Here is a 27,447-nt window from a genome sequence, read left to right on the forward strand (position 1 = left end):
TTTATCTAAAAAAAATTTATTTAAAAATATAAAAGAACTTAAAATATAAATAAAACACTAATTTTTGTTTATAACCCATTGTACACAAAAGTATATTTCCGAAATTAAATAAAATTTTGATATTTTGTTTTTTCATAATTAATAATTTTTCTTTTGGAAGTGTACATTATTATTTTTTTTTTTTAATGGGTTTAAAGGCTGCAATGAAAATAACAAAAAGTACAAGAGCTAAAATTTTCAAAAACATTCAAAAGGTTTTGTCATAAACGCTACATGATTTCTGTTACATCAATGCTAGCTAACATATAAAATACATTTTTAAAATGTTTTATAATGTTAAATTTGAAAGAAAAATTAAATTGCCTTTATTCTTTTTCTTATTGCATTATAGATGTATAACTTTGATTATATATATGTATGTATGAACGTATGATATTTTATTTAGTTTTGTTAGTTGTTGCTCAAATATTTATTTTTTATCGTTTTTATAAAATTCTTTTATTAATTTTTTTAAATATTTGACTTCACGTTGATATTCTTCAAAAGTTTTTCTCAAACCATTATTTTTATCTAAAAGTCCACGTTCTTCATCTAAATCTAATTTCATTTCCATTTTCTTTTTTTGACGATAACGTGTAGCTGCATTTTTATTTTGTTCCTTTTTGCGTGATTTTTTCTCATCAACATTACGAACATATAGACGAGAACGTTTCTTTATTGTTTGTCCTCCATTGAAATCATTAGTTTTGTCATTGATTTTTTGGAGATTCTCTTGACTTGAATATTCATCGGATGTGGAAAGTAGAGGCCAATCATGGTTACTTATTGGTGACATTGAGTTCACAGAATTGATTTTATATGAATCATCAGAAGCTGATGAAAATGATGATGAAGAATATTGTGAATCATTATCATCATTGAAATCAGGTAAGTTTTTCGTATGTATACGTAAAATTTCATCAACAATTTCGTCACCTCTCTCTGATTCAGATGATTCTTCATAAGCTGATGATGATGGTGATGATGGTGTTGGAGAGCTAAGACATTCTTCTTTTGGTTTTTCATAAGCTGTTGAATTAAAATCACATAGAAAGTTTTCATAATCAATTTTTTGTGGCTCCTCTTGTTGTTGTATTTGTTCCTGTTGTGTTGTCTGTTGTGGTTGCAATTGTTGCGCATAAGGGTACGGGGTAATTGGGAACTAAAATTAAAGGAAATATAATTAATCAATACTGTATTAATGTTAATAAAAATTAAATTACATTAAAATTTTCAGGAGAAAACGTTTGCTGTGATAATTGTATGATATCAACATTCTCAGAATATCTTTTCAATTCACTGGTGCTATCTTTTAAATGGTTTATTGAGGTTATTGGTAAAATTGGTGTCAGATAATTTGCACCTTGAATGCAATCCCACTCTGTAATGAAATAACAAAAATTAATCTATTAAAATTATCAAAATATTAATTTGAATGCATATAGAGAAATATTAGAAAATCATTCAAGTATATTAAAAAAAAAAGTTCTAGAATCTTTTTAAATTATATTTATGTGTTTGTATTTATTCTTTATTACATTTATTTTCGAAATCATAAACTTTATAATTAATAGTCTGTTTTTTTATTCAATAGTTTAATTAATATTTACAATAACAATAACAATAAAAAAAGAACGAACCAAATTCAGGTCAATGCTGGTCACGCCATGCAGGCGATCTTTATTGCCTTAATTACTTTGATAAGGATAATAATTCAAAAGTTAGTGAATCAATATGAAATTCATTGCATTTTTAATTCTTTGTTTTAAATGATAAGCATTTGTATCTTATTTTAAAAAATACATACAATACAAATATTTTTTAAATTAAGTTTCAATTCGATTATATTTTTAAATTTAGAATATAAATAATTGCAGTTGGTTAAAGTCCCTCTTGTACAATAAAAATATTTTAACAAAATTTTTAACATCTAACAATGTTTTAGGATCCAAAAATAGATTTTTATTATTTTAATATTAATACCTGTCTCACTGATAACCCAAACAAAATTTTAATAATATTTTTTTAATGTAATTTTTAATTTTAAATTTTGATAATGATTTTTATGTATAGACTTAGTTGAGCTAAAAATTTTTTCATTTGCCCAAAAATATCATTTAAAATAATCTGAAACTTGATAATGAATTTTCAATGTTTAGGGCTGACGTAAAAAGTCTAAGATTTAACAGAACAAAATTTGATTATACAAAAAGCGATTCTACAATATAAAAACTCTTAAATTTTCAAGAGTGTGCGGTGTATATAGATAATACCCTCTTTTGAATATAAAAATAATTTAAATTTTTTTGCAATTTAAAAAAAAAAAAGCCTTCTTCTTGACTCATATTTTTACTAAATCAATTTTTACTAATTGATTTTTAATTTTTAAAAATGTTTAAATGAGTTTTCTCTATAACAATTAGATTAAGCATAAAATCGCTTTTTACACAATTTAGAATTTTACATTTTTCTTGCGTTAAAATCATTTGAATTTTTAAGACTTAAAAGTTACTCGTATTAATTTAGGAAAAGTAATATGTTACTTAAATAAGGAAATCTGCTGTAATAGTATAATTTGAGATCTGAACGATATTTGATTACCCAAAGGGCAAAAGGGATTTGTGGAGACCACTGTTAATGTGATCAGTTGCAAATGAAATAGGTACAAGTGGAAAAATACAAGTAAAACTAAAAATATTAGAGCAAAACAAAGTTCGATGGAACGGCTTTGTGGAAACATTTTCTTTACAAAGAACTGAAACAAAGGAGAAATGAGAGAAAAAAGCATGATTTGATCATTGATTTTACACAATATTTGCCATTTACTTGAGTCACGCACAAGTTTTTCTTAGTAGAGGAATTGCAATCGACAATAATCTAAATATACCAAATAAAACATGTTTTATTAAGGGCAAATTAAATTTCTGATGTATTAATTTATTCAAAATTGAAAATAAAGAAAAAATTAGATTTCAACCATTCTATATAATTGTTACAAACGAAATTTAATGAATTTTGTAGATAAGTATAATACAGTATGTTAGTTTCATTAATTCTCTATTCATAACAAATTTATAACCTATATATTATTTAACATTTTAAACCTATGCCGAATCTATTATTAAAATTATTATCTTTTAATATTGCAACAATGTTATTTGCAATAAGCTTTGTGTTTTTTAAAATAAAAAGTGATATAATAAAAAAAAATTTTTTTTAATAGACTAAGAGACTGAAGTATGGTCGTTATTATTAAATAATATGAAGCAACACAATTTAATTATAGATAAAAACAAAAACGTAATATTACGTGTGACCAAATATTTGTTTTTACTTTAAAGGTGGGAAAATATTGTTTTTATAAGAATAAGGGTATTAAGAGAAAAACCTTTAATAATGCAATATATTTGAAAAATTTGCTTGATAATAAAAAATTATTCCTTTTATCTCCATGCAAAAAAAAAAATGCATTTATTTATTTTTTAATTTAAAAATCTAATCGTATCAGTTTTTAAAAAATGAAAATAATTAAATAGAGATATGTGTATATGTGCATGCAAATAGTTTTAAAATGTAAGCAAGTATTTTATATTATTTATTTATATTAATCTAGTTTTAAAAAAAAAAAAAAATTTTTTTTTTCATTTACTTATTAATTATTTTTTGTGTTGCTTATTATTATAATATTTTCTTTATTCAATTTAATAAATTTTTTGCTTTAATTTTGTTACCATGTCAATTTGATTATATTTTTTATTTTTAATTATTAATTAATTCCAAGGAGATTTTCTCAAGTATTTTTTATTGGGGCTGTGCTTTTTGTTTTTTTTTTGTTTTTGTCAATTTTCTTTATATTTTTACATATAAAGTAATAATAATAATATAATATTTTATATTTAAATTGAAAAATAAATTTATAATATTTTTTATATTATATATATATGTTTAATATATTATGTATAATATGTATGTATATATAACATATGTTATACAAATATTTATAAAAATTCTCTAATTATTTATACTTAATAATATGAATTGTTTAATAATGAAATTGTAATTTTAATATTATAAAAATTAATAATAATTTATAGTAAATAATTTATTAATTAAAATTCAATTATTAATTTGCTTGCATTATTTTATAATTAGATTTTTATTCAAATAAGAAATTCAACACTGATTTTTATAAAAAATTTTATTATTAGAATTTTTTTTAAATTCTACAAGTATATTGCTGCCATAACTTGTTCGGCAGTCATTGCTTTTTTTTTTACTAACTAGAATAGGAATTATTCAGTGAAATTCGAAAATTTCTCCCTAATATTTGTAGACTGAAAAAAACAAATGAGTTAATAAAAATACATTTTTTTCAAAATTATTTTAAAATCATTATATTAACTTTTAATTAGTTATTTTAGAACTGTGATTTCATAATATTTATTGATGCAGCATAAGTAATTTAATAAGAAAATATTAAAAATTTTGGAACAAAAGACTGGTTGTTTTTTTTTTTTTGGCCTATTTGCATACTGTATGTGTAATATAGAAGGGCAGGCAATTGAAAAGCTATTTCTTGAAATTTCTTGAAATTTCAATATATGGAAGAAAATGTGAATAAAACATAAGTATAACTAAATTGCCTTACAGCAATTTTAGTTATAAGAATTTTTATTATTCAATTTTAGAATTTATTTCTTATTATAAAACCAATTTTATATTTATTAAATCAGTTTCTACTTAATTTTGAATTAAATTTTTTATTTGTTTTTTTTTTTTTTTTGGTAAAATATTTTCAAATTCAATAACTTTTAGCATCAATCTATTTCTTATACATACATAATTATAATATAAAATCAATATTCAAGTCAAAGTCCAAAATATTTGTATATAATAAGAAAAAGATAAAAAACAAATATAAAATAATATGAAAACAAGTATTAAAACAAAGAATATAATAGAATCTGAAAATTGCAAATTATAAAAAAAAAAGAGAATAAGATTGGCATAATCGGAATTATAATATTTATTTATATTGGATCTTATATATTTTATTGATAAGTTTACATTTTTACAAATTTAAATGTTTTAATTATTAAAGATTTTTATATACGTATAATTTTATAGTTGTAAAGTAGATTTTTAACTTGAAATTTTTAAATAATTTTTAATGACTAGTTTTACTAGATTTTGGTTAAAAATTGAAAAGTTCAGCCAAAAATTAAAAATATGATACTTATAATATTGCAGTTAAAGTTAAAATGAAAATAGTTGAGAATTTATTTAAATTAATTTGAGAAAATTAATTAATAATAATTTAGAGTTACGATTTTAAATTCAAATATGATGTTAATTTAAATTAAACAACTCATTAATCTATTGCCTCTAAATTTTCTAATTAACTTAACTTTTAAAAATTTGGTTTTTAAAATGAAAATAAATATTATAGAATAAAAAGAAAATGACGGACTAACAATTTATAATAATTTTAAAAATGACGAACTAACAAAAAAATTTTTAAACAAGAAAAATATTTATTTTTTAAATGTGCAGAGAAATTTTCTCAATTTTTTTTTTTGACTGCTCGAAACTCGTATTATAATTTCATATCTTATTTATATTTACCAATATTAATAAAAGATTATTTTATATGATTGTATAGAAAAAAAGTAAAAATAAACAAAAAACCAAAATTTAAGTTCAAAAACCTTTTTTTTTTAAATTTTAAATTAAGTTTATGCATTTAATTGGTGCATAGCAACAATTTTATGCAAACTATTAATTTAAATATAAAATTTCATTAATATACATACATTTTTACATATATTAAAAATCTATTTAGAAACACATACAATTAAAAAATATTATTTAGAAAAAAATCAAGTTTGTTTTAAAGAAAAACAAAAAAAAAATTGTAATTAAAATTTTCATAAAAAGGTTAACCAGAAATTTTTTTCTTTTTAGAATTTAAAGTACAAAGTAAAAATATCGAGAGAATTGAGAATGCAAAATTAAATTTTGAATTCGTTGCTTTTTTTTCAATATTATTATTTATTTTTTTTGCTTACTTTATATTTTACTGTAAAGCCAATCAACAATTTTAAGTTAATTGGCCTCTGTAAGCAATTTATTGTATTCAAATAGGTAATAAACTGGGATACCAGCCGTTTATGATTGTAACAACACTGATAACGTTGTTTCCCTTCTATTATATAAATTATATTCGAATTTGTTTAATTAAAATTTAAAATTCAGAAATTTTTTTTAAATTTGCATTTTACTGATTTATTTTTGTTTTTCATAAATTATTTTAATATTTTAAAAATTAATGCAATTTTATTAATTTTGTTGCAATTTGATGCTAATTTGTTAGTTATTATTATTACTATTGTTACTAAGCAATTTAATTACTAAGTATAACAATGTTATATTTTTTGAGAGAAAATAAAGGAAATGACAAAAGAAGCAAATAAAAATTTACATGGTTTTAAAAAAAAAATAAGACAGATTTAGAATTTGCATTTTTCACACCTTATTTTACTAATTTTGAGTGTTGTGAGGCGTGTGGTTGTTTTTCTTTTATTTTTTTGTTTAATAAATTAAATCAGGTGTTGTGTGATCAAGATATTTTGTATTTTATTAAATTAAGTTTTATAAAATTATTATTATTATATATCTAGTTATATTAATTTTTATTTTTAAAAATATTTAAGTTATTTGAAATAGAACACAATTATTAATATCACAAAATTTTTTAATATCGCATTATGTTTTCAAATTTTGTCTTTGGAGAATTTATAAAATATTAATATGTCGTAAATGTCGTAAAATCAAAAAGTTTTATAATAATATGGTTTCATCATTCTCAAACGTATTTCTACGAAATTTTCGTTCCAGGTTTAAATACGACACAAAGGAAATTCACCTCCAAATTGTATAAATTCATATGGCTACTCTAAAACAATTCATAAAATTATTGTTTTGTATGGGTATTACAAAGTTGATATAATGAACTTTAAATACTCCCTGTTTTCTTATAATTTGATCATCTCAAAATTGTTCGAATTGACCAAATTTTGCTGGGCTTATAGATTTCAATATGAAAAACTTAAATATTGTAATATACTTTTGATTTTCTAAACGGTTGAGCTTGTCATTATTATGATGCATAGTCCTAAATTACAAAGAACAAATTGAACTCTTGATAATTTAATCTGAAACACAATAAAAATGTTTCTAGCTTTATACATTATGAAATACAACGTAATAGCTGTTGTACTTAAAATAGTTGCTTAAGCAAGTTTTTACATAACATAAATTCCTTAATATTTAGTTAAATTTGTAACATGTAAATTTGTAAGATATTATAATAAGAATGACAAGAGAACTTGTATGGGTTGTTACGTAATATCATTAAAAATTTAAAAATTTACCCGCTTATTGCGCTGTCGAGCATATCTATTTAAGTTTGATGAACCGAAATGAAGTTTATGATGACATTCCAATAAAATTATTATTATAAGAAGCTTCTATTTGTTTAAAAAAAAAGGCTCGGTTGAATGTATAATTTTTTTGTAAATAATGAAGAATAAAATTGGGTATTGAAGAGAAATTGTTAAATTTTAATTACAAGCTTAATATGGACGAACAAATTAAGTTAATACTTTTCGTTCTCATTATATAAAAATGTTATTCTATAATTTTATAGTGTTATTATTTCCTCATTGACAATTTCAATCACAATTTGACAATTAAAATAAAACACAAAACAGTAACAGTGACACAGTTGACACTCTTATTTCAAATTTATTTTATTTAAATTTTACAAGGCCCCCACTATATTTATTAAGAAATTTTTAAAACTTCACACCATATCAACAAAAATTAAATAAAAAATTTAATTAATTCAATTTACGATCATAAATTAGACTTACAAAAAAATAAAAGACACAAACATAACCTGAAAAAATTACAAGTGAATGTCTAAAAAAAAAAATTAAAATAGCTGTTGGCCTCCTAATAATTAAAAAAAACTAATAAATTAGTTTGAATAAACATATTCATAATTAAGTGTTAATCTAAATTAAAATTATAATTTTTTTTCCTAGACTTACTAAAAATCAATATATCTATATGTAGGTCTCAAAAAATTCTGCTCAAGAATTTAGAATTTACTATACATTAAAAATGTCATTTATTGGTATGGCGTTCGAAAGGATTTTGTTTTTTTATTTTTTGAGCTTTATGTAGACCCCACAAATGACAATGTCATTTTTAGAATTTTTCAATTTTTACACGTTTCGTGCAATTTGAATGCCTTTTGTTATATCAATTCTCTAAATATGCATATTATTACAATATTAAATTTTATATTGCAAATTTAGAAAAATTATTAAAATTATTGTTGATCTAGGTAAGAATAAGAAAGTAAATGTTTTTTTTTCATCCAATTAACCCTTTCTTCCTCACTACAGCTAAGTTTGACAAATATAATTAGGAATTTTATTGTTACTGTATTTATGACTGTTATGCTGTTGAACCAAATCTGCTAATGTATTTTTTCTTCTATGATTTTAAAATGAAAAATTTGTTGGAAACTGAACTTTCAATGCATTTTGATAAAACATAACCCTTCGAACGTTATTAAACGGTGCAATTTGTCTTAATATTGTTTTGAAATCAACATATTCGGTTACTTACAGTTTTAAAATCAAAACGCAAACAATTTTTTTTCTGTTACTTCGAACACAAACTTAATGAAATTTTGATTTTAACTAATTCATATTTTGTGAATAAGAGGGTTAACATAAAAAATAACTAACGTATGACTAGCAATTTTTATATATGTACGTATAATAGAAATAATGTGTATTAAATATAAGTGGTGCAGTAGAACAACCTTGAATACATTTTTAATAATTATTTTGTTTGTACATACATATATGTAAAATTACAGTACAGGCAAAAATTTTAACAATAGTCAAATTCGTGTCAAATAATTAGAGCAAACTAAGTATGAAAATTTTTAAGTTAAAGGTGCAAAATATTTCGTGAAGGTAGACGATTTCATATTTCGTTTAAATTAATTCATAACAAAATTAATTTTCTTTGAAAATTATTTGAAAGTACATCTAAAGTAAATTTGTATTTCGGAACAGTTTCTAAGAACTGAAATATATGGTCATTGGAGATTTTTATAATTATTTAAAAAACTGCAAATTCTAAACATTTAGAAAATATCTTAAAATTCTGAAGTTTTTTAATAAAACCAAATTAATTTTAAATTAATAATAAAATAAATTAAAATGTATTTATTGCAGGAAATATTAAACTACTACAATTAATATAAATCAAACTAATCTAAAAAATAGAAAAAAAGCCTCTTTAATGTCACACTTTACAAAAATATAAAGAATTCTTTTGAATTTTAATAATTTATAATAAAAAGAAAATAAAAGTTGCTGAACTCTGGAAGAAGATTAAAAAAATTGAGTTCTTACATAATTACATAATATTCTTGAAATATTCTAGAATAAACGCAATTCAACGTCAATTCTTGCGATTAAAAAGAAAATAAATTAATAAAAAAAAGTATTTAGATTTATTCATTTTAATTTTAAGTATAATACAAATTTCGAGAAGACAATAAAAGGAATTGATAAAAGTGCAAGTGTGCTCAGTTGCATATATTTTCGTTTCCTTAGTTTATAGAAAAAAATAATGAGAATTGTAAATTTTTAATTAAATTTCTCCATTTACAAAATTTAAATATTTCCATTTCTTCCATTTTTATGACTGCCTAAATCTTAAATTTAGAGAATATTCTTGATTAGAACAATATGAACTGATTATAACCTGTTATCTGTTATATGTATATCTTAATGTCTTAAGACAACATTCATATCACTTTAATATTTATCAAATTATTCATGGTCTAACAATATCTTTTCATTTTAAAATATTTATGGATGTACATAATAATAAATAAATATGCAATATAATAACTGAAAGCATTCAAGTGAGTCACATTTAGTAGTCAAATTACATTCGAACTTATTTCTCTAAGATTGATTATATAAAATTTAGCATATTAGCATAATGATTGCTGAAAAATAAAATATCGTGTATCTTTAATATGACGGAAAGATATGTTTTACATTTTAAAAAATAGAATTTTTTATGCAATTTGATTTTGAATTAAATAATCATTCTTTCGGAAAGAACACATATTACAAATATGAGATTTACTGAGAGTAAAAATAATTTTAATAACATTTAGTTATCGGATATAACTGTCATGAAAATCTTTGACTATTGAAATAAAATTTAATTAATTTTCTAGTTTTTGAATTGTAATTTTTCAAACCTACAGTACTTTTTATCTTCCGAGATAGTTAAATGAATTTTTCTTTCTAGTTTTTACAAATAATGCTTTAAGTATAGGAAAATCACACAACAATTTTTCTGCCTACTTAAATTTTATGACCTATTTTAGATTATGTTTTAAATTAAAATGATGCTTTATTATCTTTTCATTTTGTTAAAAGAAACAATGTGAGTGATAAAAACAGCTCAAACATAAAAAAAACTAAAGTGTATTTAGGTCAAAAAATTGTGCAGTATGCAAGAAAAATTGATAAAATTAAAAGCAGCCCAACTCTAACAATCATACAAACTTCATGAATTTCAAGCAAAATGTTTTAAAAATCACAAACGAAAATAATTTTTTATTTCTATGCAAACATTTTATTTTTACTACATTTTTTTTTTTTGAATTCTCTTATTTCCTTTAATATTGAATAACATCTATTAAAGAGTTTAATTATTTCTAGAGAGACATTCATAGTATAACATACTCTCAGTTTGCAATCTTAAGTCAATTATCAAAAAATATTGCTAAATTAAGCTTGAAAATTTTCGAAAATTGGAATCTTTTACTTGAAAATTCTTAGGTTTCCATAAAATTTAATGCAAATTTTTTTTTTTTTTTGTAATACAAACGTTAAAAATCATCGCGAAACAAAGATAGGCGAAGTCGAACTGTCGGCAGATCAATAGTGGATGACTTCCCAAAACTAGTTAAAACGACCATTAGTTTTGCTCTATCGTGTTTTTAAGTCTATAAGGAAGGCATGAAAGTACTGTCTCAGCACTTTATGCTAAACCTAGGAGTTTTGTTCGTTTCAGTTTTTCTGTATCTAATTCTCTCCTCTATAGGTCGAGAAACCTCAATAATTGCAGACAGCTTCAAACGTACCTTATGTTTCATGCTAGTGAATGCATATAATGGCAAATTTGAATGACATAAAAGAATTAATGAGATAAAAGGAGTAATTTGATAGTTCTTAGTAGGAAATACGGGATAATTTAGCAGCACGCTTATAGCTATAAAATAACGGTAATATTTGTTTCATTGTACATTAGAAATTAAAATTCTAAAGATTTGTAATTTTTTCTTCATATTATAGGTTTTCTTTAAAATATTCAAATATTTTTAACTAATACTGTTTTATAATATTTTTTTTCTATACAACAGACATATATTTATACTAATGCTATGTATTTATATACTTGTTAAATTGCATATGAATACAGAAAAATAAAAAATTCTTGCATAAATAAAAATCATAAAAATATTATTTTTTTTTTTAATAAACACCTGCTTGTTGTTCTTGCGATCATTTTTTATTTTGTTACAAAGATAGATAGAGATCATATTTTATTAAAAAATTATAATTATAATTAAGTCCCCCGGTATATATAATAACTTATTTACTTTAGCATATTTATGATAATTTTTTTGAAAAATCAAATATATTATGTGCTTGTGCCTAAAACTAGTGTAATTTAAGAAAACTTTGAATTAAATCAATACATGCTACATAAATAAATATATACAGTGGTTTATATGTACATATGTACGTACATAATAATATCTTTAACTCATTAATTGTAGTCAATATTCAATTTTTTTTTACATTGTATTATGTATAAGCGATTGACTAATTGTTTCACCCCATTTAATTATGATACAACATATAAAGTCTATTTATAAAGATAATTTAAAATTTTTCCATTTCATTTAATGCCTTATATTACTGGCGCTTTGATTTTACAATTATACAATTTTATTTTTTATTGCATTTACATTCGCACAACTTAATAAATATGTATCTAGACAAGTACTCTATCACTTAAATTAAAGAAAAAGTAGAAGTGAACAATTTCAAGATCGAAAATTCTAATTAAAAAGCCGTCTAAGAGTATGTATATAAAAAATGTGTGCACGTATGTTTATTCAATGTATATATTCATTAGGAATTTTTTTGTTTGTTTTCCTTTTAAATTGGGAAAGAATTAGTTTTAAAATTTGACTTGTGTGTGTTGTTAATTATAGTCTGGGAGCCGATTTACACTGTGAAACAAGTAAAAAGTTTTGTATACATTTCACTGCCATTGAGCTATAATATTTTCAAAGAAAGTTAAAAAAGAGTTAAATTTAATAAACATTCAACTTTCATAAAATTTTGAGAAATTCTGACAAGTAATTTGTTTTGATAAATTAGGTGTTATTTTCATCATATTTCCAATTAAAGAACCATTCTTAAAGCTACAAAACGCGTCAAATATCATAAATTACATTTTTTATTATTACAATGTTCAAATTGTCTCTAAAACTAATCTATAGAAACTATATAGATTCTCCACAAGCTTATGGACATGCATAAATACAGATTCAAGAGCTATACATATGTTTTACGAAATATTTACAGTTCTTAAAAGCATTAGAGTTAATTAACAGTTCACCAGTGCATTAAAATTTTAACACGGTCTTACTAAACGAAAATTAAAAATGCTTTCAAGACATTTGTATACGGATGGTAAATAAAAGTTCTAGTAACACTTCTACTGAAACATTAATTTATTCAAAATTTTGTTCATATTCTGTTAGTAGCATCATTTGATGTGATAGGTTGTTATTCAAAAAATTTGAAATTTTCTGAATAAAATGAATTTCGTATTTTTCGTAATTATATTTCCAAAATATCCCATCGCCTCAAATGATGCGACTAACAGAATATGGTTGATAATAACACAAAAGTTAAACTCTTGACAGACCCCTGTATATTAAATATGTAAATACAATAAATATGTTTAAAAATTTTCATATTTAATATAAATTCAGTCATACTTAATGAAATTTTATTTTAATAAAAACATAACAAAAACAAAATACTACTATTATTAGAAAAAAAATAGAAAAGTAAAACAATAACAATAATAAAAAAAATAATAAACGAAAAAATATTTATAAATCAGTTGAAATTACTAAAATAGTAAAGTTGTTTTTTAAATTAATTTGTAATTTAAATTATTCAACTATTATTATTTTAAAAATAACACAAAAATATTTTTAATATATTTGATAGCTAGAACAATAAATTGTAAGGGGGGAGGATGGGTTGGTCTTAACATTTGCAATATTACTGCGGTCTATATTTTATGCAGTGCTGCACCTTTTACGGTAAAAGTTCTAACATATTTTTCTTTTTTGAAAAAACCTTATGAGAAACTCTAAAAATAAAACTTACAAAATTTAGAAAACAATTAAAAAAAACAAAGCAGCTATGTCAATAGAATTTGCGATAATTACGTAAAAACAAGATCCAGATAAAAAATAAACACATGTATGTACATGTAGTAACAAATATAACAAAAATGTGTAAATTTTATCAATTTACTAAATGTGTACGGGCTAGATATGTACATACATACGTATCGAATTCATGCAAATTCGCCAATGTGTACTTCATCAATAAACTTCAATATTTTTTTAAATTTGTAAGCAGACAGAATTTTTTCTTTTATTTCTTTTCTAAATAATTTTCTAATAGCAAAAATAAATAAATATGTAACTCATCAATACTACCGTATTTACAGTTGTATCTGTTATGTAGATTGTATATATGTACGTACTTAACAATTTATGGTTATTTTGTTTACAAAGTTCTTAGTATACACACAAATAAAATATTTAAAGAATTTTAAGAATGACAAAAAGGAAAAAGAATAAAGTACATAAAGTGTGGATCAAATTTTTAATTTAAATTTTCTACATAGATTTTTTTTAAATTTTTGAAAATTTTTTTTATTGGCTAACTTAATTTCTTTAATTCGCTTTTAATGCTTTTCCGAAAATGCACCGAGAAGAGGTTTTTTTTCAGTAGTTCGAATTAAATTCGCCCCAAATGTTAATAGTAAGCGCCAGCATTAATTATTAAAATTAAAGCATTCACTACTACACAATACATACTATCCATTAAAGTAATACAGGCGAATACCGTAATATGCATGTGCATACGTTCAGGCAAAAATTTTTGTGTACTTATGCGTATTTTGCAGTTATCTATTCCCCATTTGATTTAAAAACAATTACATTGAGTAAAAAATGCAATGTACATAAATAAGTTTTACCCCTATAATAAATTCAAATTATAAGAAATTTCTCTTGAATCTCATACTTTCAGGAAAAGTTGATTAACATATTTTATACTGAATATAAATATTAATTTTATAATTCATAATAATGTATAAATTAAGAATATCAAAAATATGTATATACATATATACCTCTGTCTTTGTTGCAATATCTACGGATTTCATATTTATCTTGACTAGACCAGTCTAATTTTACAATTTTTGTTTTTATTAAAAACCAAACAGATTACAAAATTAATACCCTCATACATTTATTGAAAAGTTCCACAATAAAATAAATACTACCACATTTACATAAATAACATACTCTTACATAAATGCTAGAAAAAAAAAACAATAATAACAAAGAAAAGAGGGAAAACATTAAATTTTTGATTAAAATCAAAACATTCGAGGTTTAATAATTTTTATTGAAAAGAAATAAAAAAAAATTCAAAAGTAACACTTAAAAAAAAAAAATGATAAAAAGATCGGAGACAAAAACGTTCATTGTGAATATTTTTTATGCTTTGTTTCTTATTTTTCTTTACTATTGGGTATTTTCCTATCGTAAAGTTTTGAGCACACGCTGGAATTTACGTAAAATATGTAAGTAGATATGTAGATTTGTAATTAAAATAAACATATTAATACTTTGTAAATTTTAAAATTTCAGCCTTAAATACATAATTACGTCTAGAAAAAATCAAAATGTCTAACTAGATTATATTGCTTAATAAATCAAAATTGAGAAAATTTGCGCCAAATTTTATTTAAAAACACAATTCTTTGAATATTTTTAAATTTTATCTTATTTTACTTCTACATTTTTTATAAGTTGTCTGCCAGGTTAGTAACCAGGACGATTTGGATAAATTCCTAAAATAAATGACGATTCATATATGAAATATGAAGGGGATCTAAAAAATATTGTGGCAGGGATAAAAATTTAATCTGAAAAATTATTACGTGACGTTCATTCATTATGGTCAATTGATAAAATAAACCACTGTGACAGTCTTAAAAAAATCAATAAATTCAATTTTTTCCGTCATCTTCTTGTCTTTTATTTCCACCAATCATACAAGAATAACCTGACATATCTGACGGACGGTTGTTGCGTTCAAATTAACTTTACGATATTGCATGAAAAATTATTTTCTTAACGTTATGACAAAACTTACAGATTTTGCATAGATAAATTGACGAAATTTACAAGTGCATAGATAAATTTTTAGATAACACAATTTTAGAAATCTTCGCTTCCAATTTTATTAAAAATGTTAATTAATCATAATAAGTTAACTTAGTTCTTTACTGATACAATACAATAGAATTGAAAAAAGATTTGATTCATTATTTTCATAATATGTATGTATGTATTTAATTATAACGAAAATTCCATATTGTCACCAAATTTAACTTGATTAAATTTCAATTTGATTTGAATCAATTATTCTTTTCTATTTTAAAATAGGTAATTAGAAAAACTCTTTAAATAGTAAATATTTTAAAATAAATATTCCAAACTTCATCATTATATTTCATCATCTTCTTCTCCTGATCAGTTCCTCTCATTATACTATGTATTTGAATAAGAATGAGTTTTTTTTCTATACATATGTTACCAGCAAATTGGTATAATAAGGCCATATGAACATAATTACACTATATTGATATATGTGCTTAACTAACACCAAAGATAATACGTTCAATTTTAGCTCAATTTTATATTCATAATTTTTAAGACATGAAAAACAGAAAGAAAAGAAAACAGGTTCGACTTTAACTATATATTAGTACATAGTAATATATGAATAAATTCTACTTTAAAAAATTTGGAAATAATTCCCTTAGTGAAAATTATTCTTAAATAGCTTTAAATATCTTCATGTAAAAGAAGTTAAGAATTGCTTTAGAAATTTAATAACTTAAATTTATATTTTTGAATTATTCTCTACCTTTGTGTAATCTTAATTTATTTTTGAAAACAATCTTTAAGGATTTCTTATAATAACAATTTTCTCCTAATCATAACATTTGCAAGAAAAATCAACACGTATGTATTGTTTAACGGTGGTTGCTTTTTTATGAAAGAACAAAAGATTCAATTAAATTCAGACAAAAAAAAAACATTTTATCACCCCTTCCGCCTTTAATTAAGTTTACGTCAGCCTGAAATTGATAATCTGCCAATAATCCTCAAACTACCGCTAGGTGAACAAAATTCATTAGATCTTAACACTTTAGCAATTCAAAGCAAAATTAACATATCAAATGTCTCTCGCGAACTATGTTTTCTAAAATATGATTGAAACAAATCGGTATTGAGATTTAGCGTGATTAAAATTTTGCCGGTAACATTATAATACAACATCATACAAACAAATACATAAAAAAATCTAATAAACAAAAGACAAAAAATAATAAAAAAATTTATGTAAATTAATTATCAAAAAATTTTGGTATAAAAAAACACATACATTCATACCTCATACTATCAATAAAAAAAAATGCGTAAAAATAAATGAGTAAATGAAAATAATAATTTATATTGATAATGTAATAATATTAATAAGAATGAAAAGAAAATTAAATTTAAAATTAAATTCTCATCGTTCTACCAACCTAAATAACTCATAATTGTAATCCTCTGTTTTTCTGAATTTTATAAAAATTCGAATTTGCTTATATTTTGTTTATGATATTTTAAATATTAATTTAATATAATTATTTATATTATTTATTTATAAAATATATTATTGAAACAAAGATTATTAAAAAAAAAAATTTTTTTGGATATATTTTTTTAGAATATATACTTAGACCACGTTTTAAGTAAAATTATTTTTATATATGTGTGTGTGTGTATGTATAATAAATTGTATAAAAAGTTAAATTGAATAATATAAAAATTAAAAACAACGAATATTATGAATTATTTATATTTAAAAAGAAATCTCAATTAAAATTATTTTAAATGTTATGAAAAATGCTTTGTTCTTATAAAATTTTCTGTTCATTAAAGAATTAAAATTACCAGTAACTGTTATAATATTTTATAACTGTTATATTATATTGAATATTTTAACTGTTTTATTTAATTATTTTTTTCTTTGTTTTTTTTTGTAATTAAAATAAAAAAAACAAATATCAAATAAAGAACCTTTTTCAAAAATCAATTCATTTTATAAACAAAAAAAAAAAAAAAATTGTTTGTTTTTTTATTGGAATGGAAAATTAAAATTTGAAAGAAAGCAAAAAAATAATTTAACGTCTTTTAACAAGTTTCTGTGAATTGAACACAATTTCGTGGTTCCAAGTATAACGATATCCGTAGTAAGTAATCATGCTCACGGTTGAGCTAATGAAAAAATCACGTAAATCACGTAAAAATAAATTCACGTTCACTTTTCAATTTTTTTAATATTTTTTCAAAATTTTTTTTCTCATTTGAAAATTTAAAATTTTATTTTTAAATTGTTTTTTTTAAATTAAAAAATTATTTTTTTTTTTTATCGTTTTTATAAATATAAAAGTCACATAACTTTAAATGAATTTTCATAAAAATTGTGAATAAAATATTTATTATTATTTTATTAATTAAATATTATTAATATTAATTATTTTATTATTAAATATTATTTGAATATAGAATTTTATTTAAGCAAAATCTTTTTTTTCCTTGTATTTTTTGTAAACGATTTCATAAATAAATTTTTTTATTGCTGTTTATCCCAAATGTAACAAGAATGGCAAAAAAAAAAATATCACGTCGAAAATCGTATTAGAGCAGTTTGTTTTTTTAAATTCAATTTAAAAAATTTAAAATTAAAAAAATAATTAATAAAAAAAATTTTTTAATTTTTTTTTTGATGTAGACTGATTGCAAGTATCACAGTGACTAAAATTAATTATGCATACTAAAATAAAATAATAAAGTTGAGTTTGAATTTTTTTTTTTGTTTGTTTTCATATTTGTCAGCAATATTATTATTATTAAAAAATAAAAACAAAAAAACAACAATAATAAAATAATAATAACGAGCAACAGATATAAAATGATAACAAGAAAAAATATAATAATAAAAAGCAAAAAAAAATAGAAGTTTTTTAAATATTTTATTATTTTAGTTAGTTGTATTTTTGTTGTTGTTTTTTTTAAAGTGGTGGTAGAGAACCAGATTGATATTGAAAAAATAAAATAATAACAAAGCAAAAAAAAACTTGTTTTTAAATAATAATAGTGTAGTGCAGAGGTACAAAGTATTTATTAAATGTTTACATATACACAAACACCTGCATATTATAGGACATTAATTATCTATATCAGTGATGTTCAATCAACTGTACTTAGTATAGTATAATAATATATCTATCTATTAACGGTACTAAAAGAATGGGAATTAAATTATTAACAGAGAATTAAATGATATTTACTTAAATACAGGATCTACTACCAACTTAATTTATTTACATTGTTGAATAAAGAATTCAAATTGTAGACTACTTTGCATATAGGTAAATCCCCTAAAACAAATAATATAAGTTTTTTAATTAATTTTACAGCATTTACCAGTATTTAATACTTATTAACAATTTGCTCAACCATGTGTTGTTGAAAACGTGAAATTTACAATTCATTGAAAAGTTATTTTGAATGTGACAATTTAATTATCATAAACTTTGTTTACATGGCGACTTTTGTCCAATATCAGCTATTGATGCTAAAGTTGTCGTGCAAACACAACAATTTATAGTGTTAATATTAGCTTTATCTTTAAAAATATACTTTGCTACAATACAAGCAAAAAAGAGAGCAAGATTGAGAACATCTGTCCGATGCTGTTACATAAATACTGATAATGCGTATAATGTTACCAGCTATTGATTTTATATAAGTATAATTAGCTGAATGTCTGTCAAAAAATGTGTTTATCTCGTTTTAAATTTTTTATTAATTTTTTAATATTTAAATAGTTGCACATGTATAAGATCGAGGACACTATTCTGTAGAAAACTTAAAGGATTTCTCTTAAAAATAATTGTTTGAATATATTCGTACATCAACCTAATTATTTTAATTATTAGTAATTTAGCTTCCTCATTCCAAAATATATAAAAATATTATTAAGAAAAAAAAAAGGAATTAGTAAAAATTGTCATTATCATTTCTGTCAACAAGAAAACTGTCAAGACAATCTGTATTTGTTTCACCGGGAAGTTGTTTCAATATATTATTAAGTAATCAGTAGAAATGACCAACACACATGTAGACAATTTAAATAATTTAAAATAAATATTTTTTTTTGTTCTTTTTTGTATTTAATGTATTTGTTCGAACAGCAAAATGTCAAATCATGAACTTTTAGTTTTTTTTTGTTACGTTACCTTTTCATTACTAAAGCCGTGATGTAACAATATTATTACATATATGAAAACATGAACAAATCCAAATATACGAGTATGAACAAAATTAATCAATAATTTCAATTTCAATAACTATAAAATTATAAACCAAGAATAATATTTTAATTCAGCTACAAATGATTTTAGATATAATTATGTATGGATTACATCAATTGCCAGTGAAAACACATTGCAGTATTAAAGTATTTCCATGTATATAAAATTGTTAGTTTCGAAATTTGAAAAATTTGTAAAAGCCGAAACCCGTACTTTATTTAAATTTTTATTTGAGAAGTTGAGAAATCGGAGAAGTTGAGAAAATTTGTTGGAAATATAATAAAATTTGTATAACAATCAAATTGATTATTTTATAAAAAATTGTGGTTTTATAAGCTTTGCTTTTTAATTTTAGCATTCCTCGCCCACTCAATTCGGAAAACTAAAATCTAATTTGTAAGAGCATTGCAAAATAATAACTAATTGGAAAAACATAAATAAATTTATTCAAAATATTCAAATAAGAACCAAAAATAAATAAGGTTTCGGAAAACTTGGATACCGTATAAAAAAATCATTTCGCATCAACGAAAATTAATTGAATTTGCAAATTAAAATAATTGAAAATCGTTAATCAAAATACTATGATTTGATATTTAAATTAATTTTCTATTCTGAAAGTTTCCTTTTCGATTTCATATTAAAAATATTTTTTTTTTTGATAATTAAATGCATATATGGGCATTATGCGGTGTGCATATTGTGTTCCTAATTTTTTTATTATTATTTCCTTTCAGTGGCACTCAATAGGTAATTTTAATCAATTTTGTAATGCAAAGTGGACGTATGGAATAAAAACAAATAATTACAAAAATAAATAATAATTAAATAACAAAATTTTTTAATACCTATATTATAGAAATTAATATTTTATTTAATACTATTCCATATTTACATGTTAACAATTTTTTTACAATTCCAACCAATTATCACTTTTAAACAAGAAAAGGCAAAAAAAAGAGTAAAAACTAGTTTAAAATGCCTTTAAGGCTAAATTCTTTTTTGATCGCGGCATAAATTATTATTTTAAAACAAATTTTTTATATTTAAAAATTTTTTGCTATACACGCAAATACAAAGCCGTGTTGTATCTTGATTATATTAAATATTTAAATATTCAAAAATATAAATGTAATTCAATGCAAAATGAAATTTTTTTTAAGTTTATTATAAAAATGGCGAATATGTTATGTACTTTAGAATCTCTTGCTAAGATAACTATAAATAAGAGTTAAAAATATTCGTAATATTTTAATTACACACATTAAACTTTACAATATTGCTTAGTTTTGTGGCCAGCAACTTATTGTAATAAGAGTAATATAAAATATGTTTCGTATTTAATAATACTCAATAATTACTGCTATAGTTGCAGAAAACAGTGTTTGCTATGGTATTACCCCCTAGTAAATATAAAGTTGAGCGAGTTTGAAGATTTTCAACTATTTTTCTACTATAAAGAAAATGCATGTGCATTAAGCAGGCATATGCATCAAAATAAATGAAAAATGAAATTTTTTTAAATTGTTAAAAGACACTGTTTTAATAAGATTTCATTATTTTATCTCAGTTTGTCATTCGTATTTTTTTTCTTTACATTTCTTATCATGAATTAACCTATTTGTTTTAGTTTTATGTGTAATTGAGGATTCTTCAAGTAAAAGCAGCAAATTAAATAGCAACTAAAATTATTTTGTATACTGCTGTCGTTTTTTTTTTTTTGTAATATATTCTGTAGAAGTCATTTCGAGAAATTCTAACATAGCAAATATTTAATTTTATGGTTCATTAGTACATTGTAGCAAATATTTTGATTTCTTAATTTTTTTTTTCAAAATATTGTATAAAAGAAAACAAAAATAATCAACAGAAAAGAAAAATATTATTCGAATATAATTTTAAATAATCTATAATAACACTTTAATGTCAGTATATAAACAATAACATTAATAAAAAAATAAAAACAAAATATTGATTAGATTAATTATTGTTAGAAAATAATTGATTGATTCAATATGCATTTATTATTGGCAGGGGTGTTTAAAATATATAACATGTACATAGATTTCGGTCAGGTCAAAAGAATGCGATAAATAATACTGTATGCATGTTAACTGTAAGCGTAGATAGAGGGGAAACTTCAAAATTTTTATATATCCACTAGAAGAAATCGAAATATGTAACGAAAAAGATAGCAAAATTCATGATACTTTTAAGCTGAATTATACTTGGAATAAGCTATTTTAGATCAATATTTACTTACGATTAGTATTTATGAATTGTTCAACGAGTGTTATTTATATTATTAATAATTAAAAATATGTATTTATTGTCGCTAATAATGTGCATAACATGTCTTTCGTTATACCAAAAAAAACTTAATTTTTAACTTTTTATTTTTGAACATATTTATTGCAGAACAGCAATTCTTAAATGTAATCATACCCAAAGTTGTGTTTTTAACAGTAACTATCTCAAGATATTTTTAATTATACATTTAAATAAAACTTTGTATTAATTTTTTCCTAAAATTTTAGTTGAGTTCATTAAATATACACATATGTATAATGGGAGAATGGTTTTTTATTTTTATACAATTTTTCATATACCACTTGATTACTTTGTAAAGCATAAGATTTGAAAAAATTTTTTAAATAGAATAAATCAAGTGAGAAGTAAACAGTTTCTTATTTATATTAAAAATAACATAAGAACCAAGTAAATCAAAAATTTCGGAACGAAAGCTTATTACAAAATAATTTAAAATGTATTTTCAAAATAGATTTGATTATTAAGAAAATTATATTATTAGAGTGTGATAAATTTTATTAATGATGAAATTTTCAAATTAAATTCATTGTTAAATTTTACAAATGAACTAAAAAATTTACAAAAAAAAATAGAATTAATTTATTTTATCTTTTTTTGTTTAAATATAACACTTTTCTAACTCTTATTATTTAATTAAGTTATACATATTGAAGAGAGTTTCACTGATCTGCTAATGTAGAAACTTTATTTTAATTGCAAAGTAATTATTAGTAGAAAGATAAATAATGAGAAAAATGTATAACTAAATATTAAATTACATATATTTGTATTATATAAAATGAAGTAAAATTTGCAGAACAGATTTACCAAGAATAACGGCCATTGTTAAAATTGCTTTTGGTATTGAAGTGGTTTCTTATTGAACGCCAACGGAACGAAATATATAACATTAAAATAATGCAACACCTTTTATTTGAAATTAATTTTGCCTACTAACATTTACAATCATATTGTTTGAAAGTTTGTAGTTAGGAATTGCAAATTGCATTATTTTTTAATAATAAATCAAAAATAGTTATTGTTAGAATTAAAAAGTCACAAGGAAATAAAATATATAAAAAAAAGTATCAAGATTAAAGCTATTCTTATTTATGTTATGATGAATGACTTGCATATTAAAAATATACTTGTGTCGAAAAACTCATAACATTTAACCGTTTGAAATAAGTTAGCAATGAATTTGCATTTTTTTTGTGGACTTATAAAATTTTACTGAAAATAAATCATTAGTTTTGATTTTAAATATCGGTTTATTTTAATAAACGAATAAAGAAAAACCAGAAATTTCTGAAATTACTACATTTGACTACCGTTCCATTTATAAACCTACTTAAAATTTAAAACTAACCATAATTAAAATGTTTTAAATTTATAATTTAAAAAATTACATACGAAATTTGTTTGCATAAAATTATTTTCCATATTTATTTATCTTGATTTCAAGTAGATAAGATTAGTAAATACAGCCGTAAGTTGACAGACGTCATAATTAAGATAAATATAACAAAAATACTTATATTAGAAAAAACTAACATAAAAAAAGCACATGTTGGAATATTTGGTTAAATTTTTTGAAAAAATATCACTGTAATGATAAAAAAAATTTTGTACTTCAGCAATTTTCTATATTGAAAAGAGCTTAATTATTGATTAATAATTTTTATTTAATTTTTATTTGATTTAGAAATGTTTGTTAATTTATTATGTACATTATATAAAATTGCAAACATTTCTTAGACGCGACCCAAGCTATTCTATATGGCATTTCTTTTAATTCCTATTGAAATTTTTAAATTAATTGTTTATTTAAAATTGTAAATACAGGCACGTAGAAGTTTAATACGAAATTAAAAAAGGAAAGCAACCCAAATTGAAATTAACAACATTGTATAGTTAAAGTACAAAAATTTAAAATATTGTTATTATGGAAACAATTCGGAACCTCGTGTAATTGAAATCAACATTAAAGGAATTTGGATACACACTAAGCTGTATTTTAATTTTTTAGTTTTTTTTGACAATAATTCTAATATTTCATTTCACTTTCAAAAAATCTTCAAAGCAGCAAAAATTCACCTAAGCTACTCAAAAGTGAAAAACGAGTTTTTCTTCTTTTAGTTTTCTATTAATTTTTAAGAGCTTATATAGATGAAAATGGTATCATCGACCCTATTTTACATAATAATTTAATAATTATTATATTTTAAAACATGGGCAGCAAGAATGAAGATGATTTAAATCAAAAATTTTAACTCCATTAGAAAACAACATATTTTAAAACATACTAATGAACTACATTTTTAAATTAAATTCAACATTCTTCAACTATTCCTTAATAATATGAGACACTACATACTGTAGAAGTATGTTCATTATGTTTTTAATATTCAAACTTACCGCTTTCATCATCATCACATATTTCTAAGTGAAGTAAAATTTCGTCCTCCATTAAAACAGAGGCTATTAAAGCGTCGGTTTGAGCATCAACTTCTACATCTACAATAAATTAGCTTTTATTTAAGAATATCAAATTTAAAAAATTTATCTTAATTATAGGTATACCTTCTGCATCATCACTTTCAATTTTTGGACTAAATAGTGATGGAAATAATTGGTCGTCGTTGGCCGGCGACAGGGGCTCGGTCTTCGTCCCCCAATATAAATCTTGAGGCAATTGGAGTGTTTCCATTTGTAATTTGGATATTGTTGTTATAACTTAATAAAATGCTGTTTTGAGAAACCATTTTGAATGGCTTTGGCGATTCCATATTTTTGAACCTTTTCCAATAAAGTAAAATAAAATAATTGTTTAAAGAATGATTTTATAATATATATAATAATAATTGTACATTATGCTATGTATGTAAAATATAAAGTAAATAGTAAAGAGGGCAAGAATGTAAGAGTGAATGTAAGTAGGTAGCAATTGTTATTGCTATACATACCTATACATATGTATGTACATATTTGTTAATAATTATTGCTATATTGAAACAAGTGTTTTATGACTGATTTCGGGCTAATAACCTTAAATAAAATAGGTACCTAGTATAAAATATTTTATTACGAAATTGAAACTTTTTAAATTTCCTAAATTAAGCAATCTGTGATCATGATCCCTCGAAAGTCACCCTTCCATGCTAAATTTTTTTTTATAATTTTCACGAAATAATTTGATGTCTAGACGATTACTATAACAGTGAGTCTTTAAAATTTGATAGCTTTATAACCTGCTTTATCAGTATAATATCCGTAAACAAAGATCTATTTTGATTTTAAGACACAAATACATATACATATATAGTACTTTATTAAAATCTAAATTAATTTTACTTTATTAAAATCTCTTAACTAAATTTTATTGTAATTACATACAAATATACGTTTTACGAACATATGTTCTTAGATATATACATACATACATATGTACGTAATATAATATATGTAGTACTCAGTTTTATTTAGTATTGGAGCGTTTCCAATGTATAATGTTCATATATATATAAATATTTGTTTTCTATAAATGAATACATATATGTAATGATTTATATTAGTACATGTGTAATGTGAATATATTTTGCACATACATAATTAAAGGTTTAAAATTTGACCCATAAATCAATATACTAATGAGTTTGCACAAATTTGGTCAGTCAATTTGATTAAAGTGATAATATATGTATGCAATTAATGTACATACATAAGTACATATATGTAGATATGTACATGACTGCTTTTGTTTTTATCAAAATGTAAAAATTAAAATGTTTTTGTTTGTGCCAACATGAAATTTTTTAACTTTAAAAATTTTTAATTAATCAACATAACTTGTAATTGGGTTTATAGGTTAAGTTATTATAACAAAGAAAAATAAGAAATGAAAATACATATTTGGTATTTTACAGTACCAGTACAACAACTTTTCCTATTTCACAATAATTCTATTGAAATATTATAGGAGTGGTTTATTAATAGCACCATAATTAGCCATGTTGCGTTAATGTGTGACGTTTTTGTTTATGTCATCAAAAATTCTTGGAAATCTCAACAAAAAATATTCGATTTATAATTTTCTACTTACATGGTTAAAAAATCCTTTCTTGTGAGCTTTTGGGCACGGAACGTGTCCTTTTTTATAAATTTTGCACAATTTTTATATTACAGTAACATTTTTACAACTTTATTTCTGCTTTTTTGAAAGGAAAATGAGTCAATCATGCAGGGTTGAGTCAATTTATATTCAAATTAATATCGATATAAATATCGAAAATATAAAATACAGCGTTGCCGCAAAAAAATATTGTATTAGAGCATAATATCAAAATATAAAATTTTATATGAATAAAACTATCTAGACAACATTATTGAACTTTTATATTTTAAACAACTGAACTGAATGGCAATTGATTCAAAAGTGGTTTTTTTGTCTAAGCCAAAATCAAAATTTTTGGTTTTTTCAATTTTTTCGTTTGGTTTTTTTTTTTTAAATCATAATTTTTTTTTTGCGAGAAATTAAATGGAGAATATTTTTTTGCGTTTTATACAGATAGATTTTGTAAGAAAATTTTAAATCTTGATACTCTTCAAATATCCGGTAAGGTTAGTTTTCTTTCCATAAAAAGTTTGATCAAATCTATACCAATAATTCACAGGTTTTCTTCATAAAACTTCAATTTTATGTGTTAAAAGCGCTATTGCCTGGAAGTGAGAACTTAGCCAAAATATTCTAAATTCTAAATAAATCATCAAAGCGGTGAATGCCAACGGCGGAAAAGTTAGATTGTTTTCCCAGAACGACAGTGCAGTATTTTGGATTTAACGTTACACATATAGATAATGTCAAAAAAACGGCAGGGGTAAAATAAGGGTTTAAGCTATTTTACCGCCAACGGTCATTTTGCTTGATTCTTGGCGATCATATTTACATATGTGTATTCTATATGAATTCTGACAATTCGGGCAAACTCTTGTTCTCTTTTTAACTTAGGTTAGTAAAAGCATCATGCATACAATTTTATACTGTTTAAAAATCGTTTTTAATGCCGCGAAAAAAATTCGCTTTTTTTACATTCTAAATGCAGTGCAATAAGGTGGCAGTTCCGTACATGTTTTTCTGTTGTAAATTTTTTTTTT

At 22.2% G+C, this 27,447-nt stretch overlaps 1 protein-coding gene across 2 annotated transcripts; it reads right to left on the reverse strand.

Moving 5' to 3' along the window:
- LOC129608709 (probable basic-leucine zipper transcription factor N) lies at positions 1-26,551 on the reverse strand. 2 transcript variants are annotated; one of them, XM_055520376.1, is made up of 5 exons: positions 26,396-26,551; positions 24,877-25,092; positions 24,712-24,810; positions 1,263-1,420; positions 1-1,201 (listed from the first exon to the last, which is right to left on the reverse strand). In XM_055520376.1, the coding sequence occupies exons 2-5, from the start codon at positions 25,001-25,003 to the stop codon at positions 470-472; spliced, it is 1,116 nt and encodes a 371-aa protein (XP_055376351.1). In that variant the 5' UTR covers positions 25,004-25,092; positions 26,396-26,551; the 3' UTR covers positions 1-469. The 2 variants fall into 2 exon arrangements, with proteins under 2 accessions (XP_055376351.1, XP_055376352.1); XM_055520377.1 differs by lacking the exons at positions 24,712-24,810; positions 24,877-25,092; positions 26,396-26,551 and adding an exon at positions 17,146-17,351.
- Positions 26,552-27,447: the final 896 nt, after the last annotated feature.

This window comes from Condylostylus longicornis, unplaced genomic scaffold, assembly GCF_029603195.1.
Source record: "Condylostylus longicornis isolate FDR11 unplaced genomic scaffold, ASM2960319v2 ptg000034l, whole genome shotgun sequence".
Lineage (NCBI taxonomy): Eukaryota > Metazoa > Arthropoda > Insecta > Diptera > Dolichopodidae > Condylostylus > Condylostylus longicornis.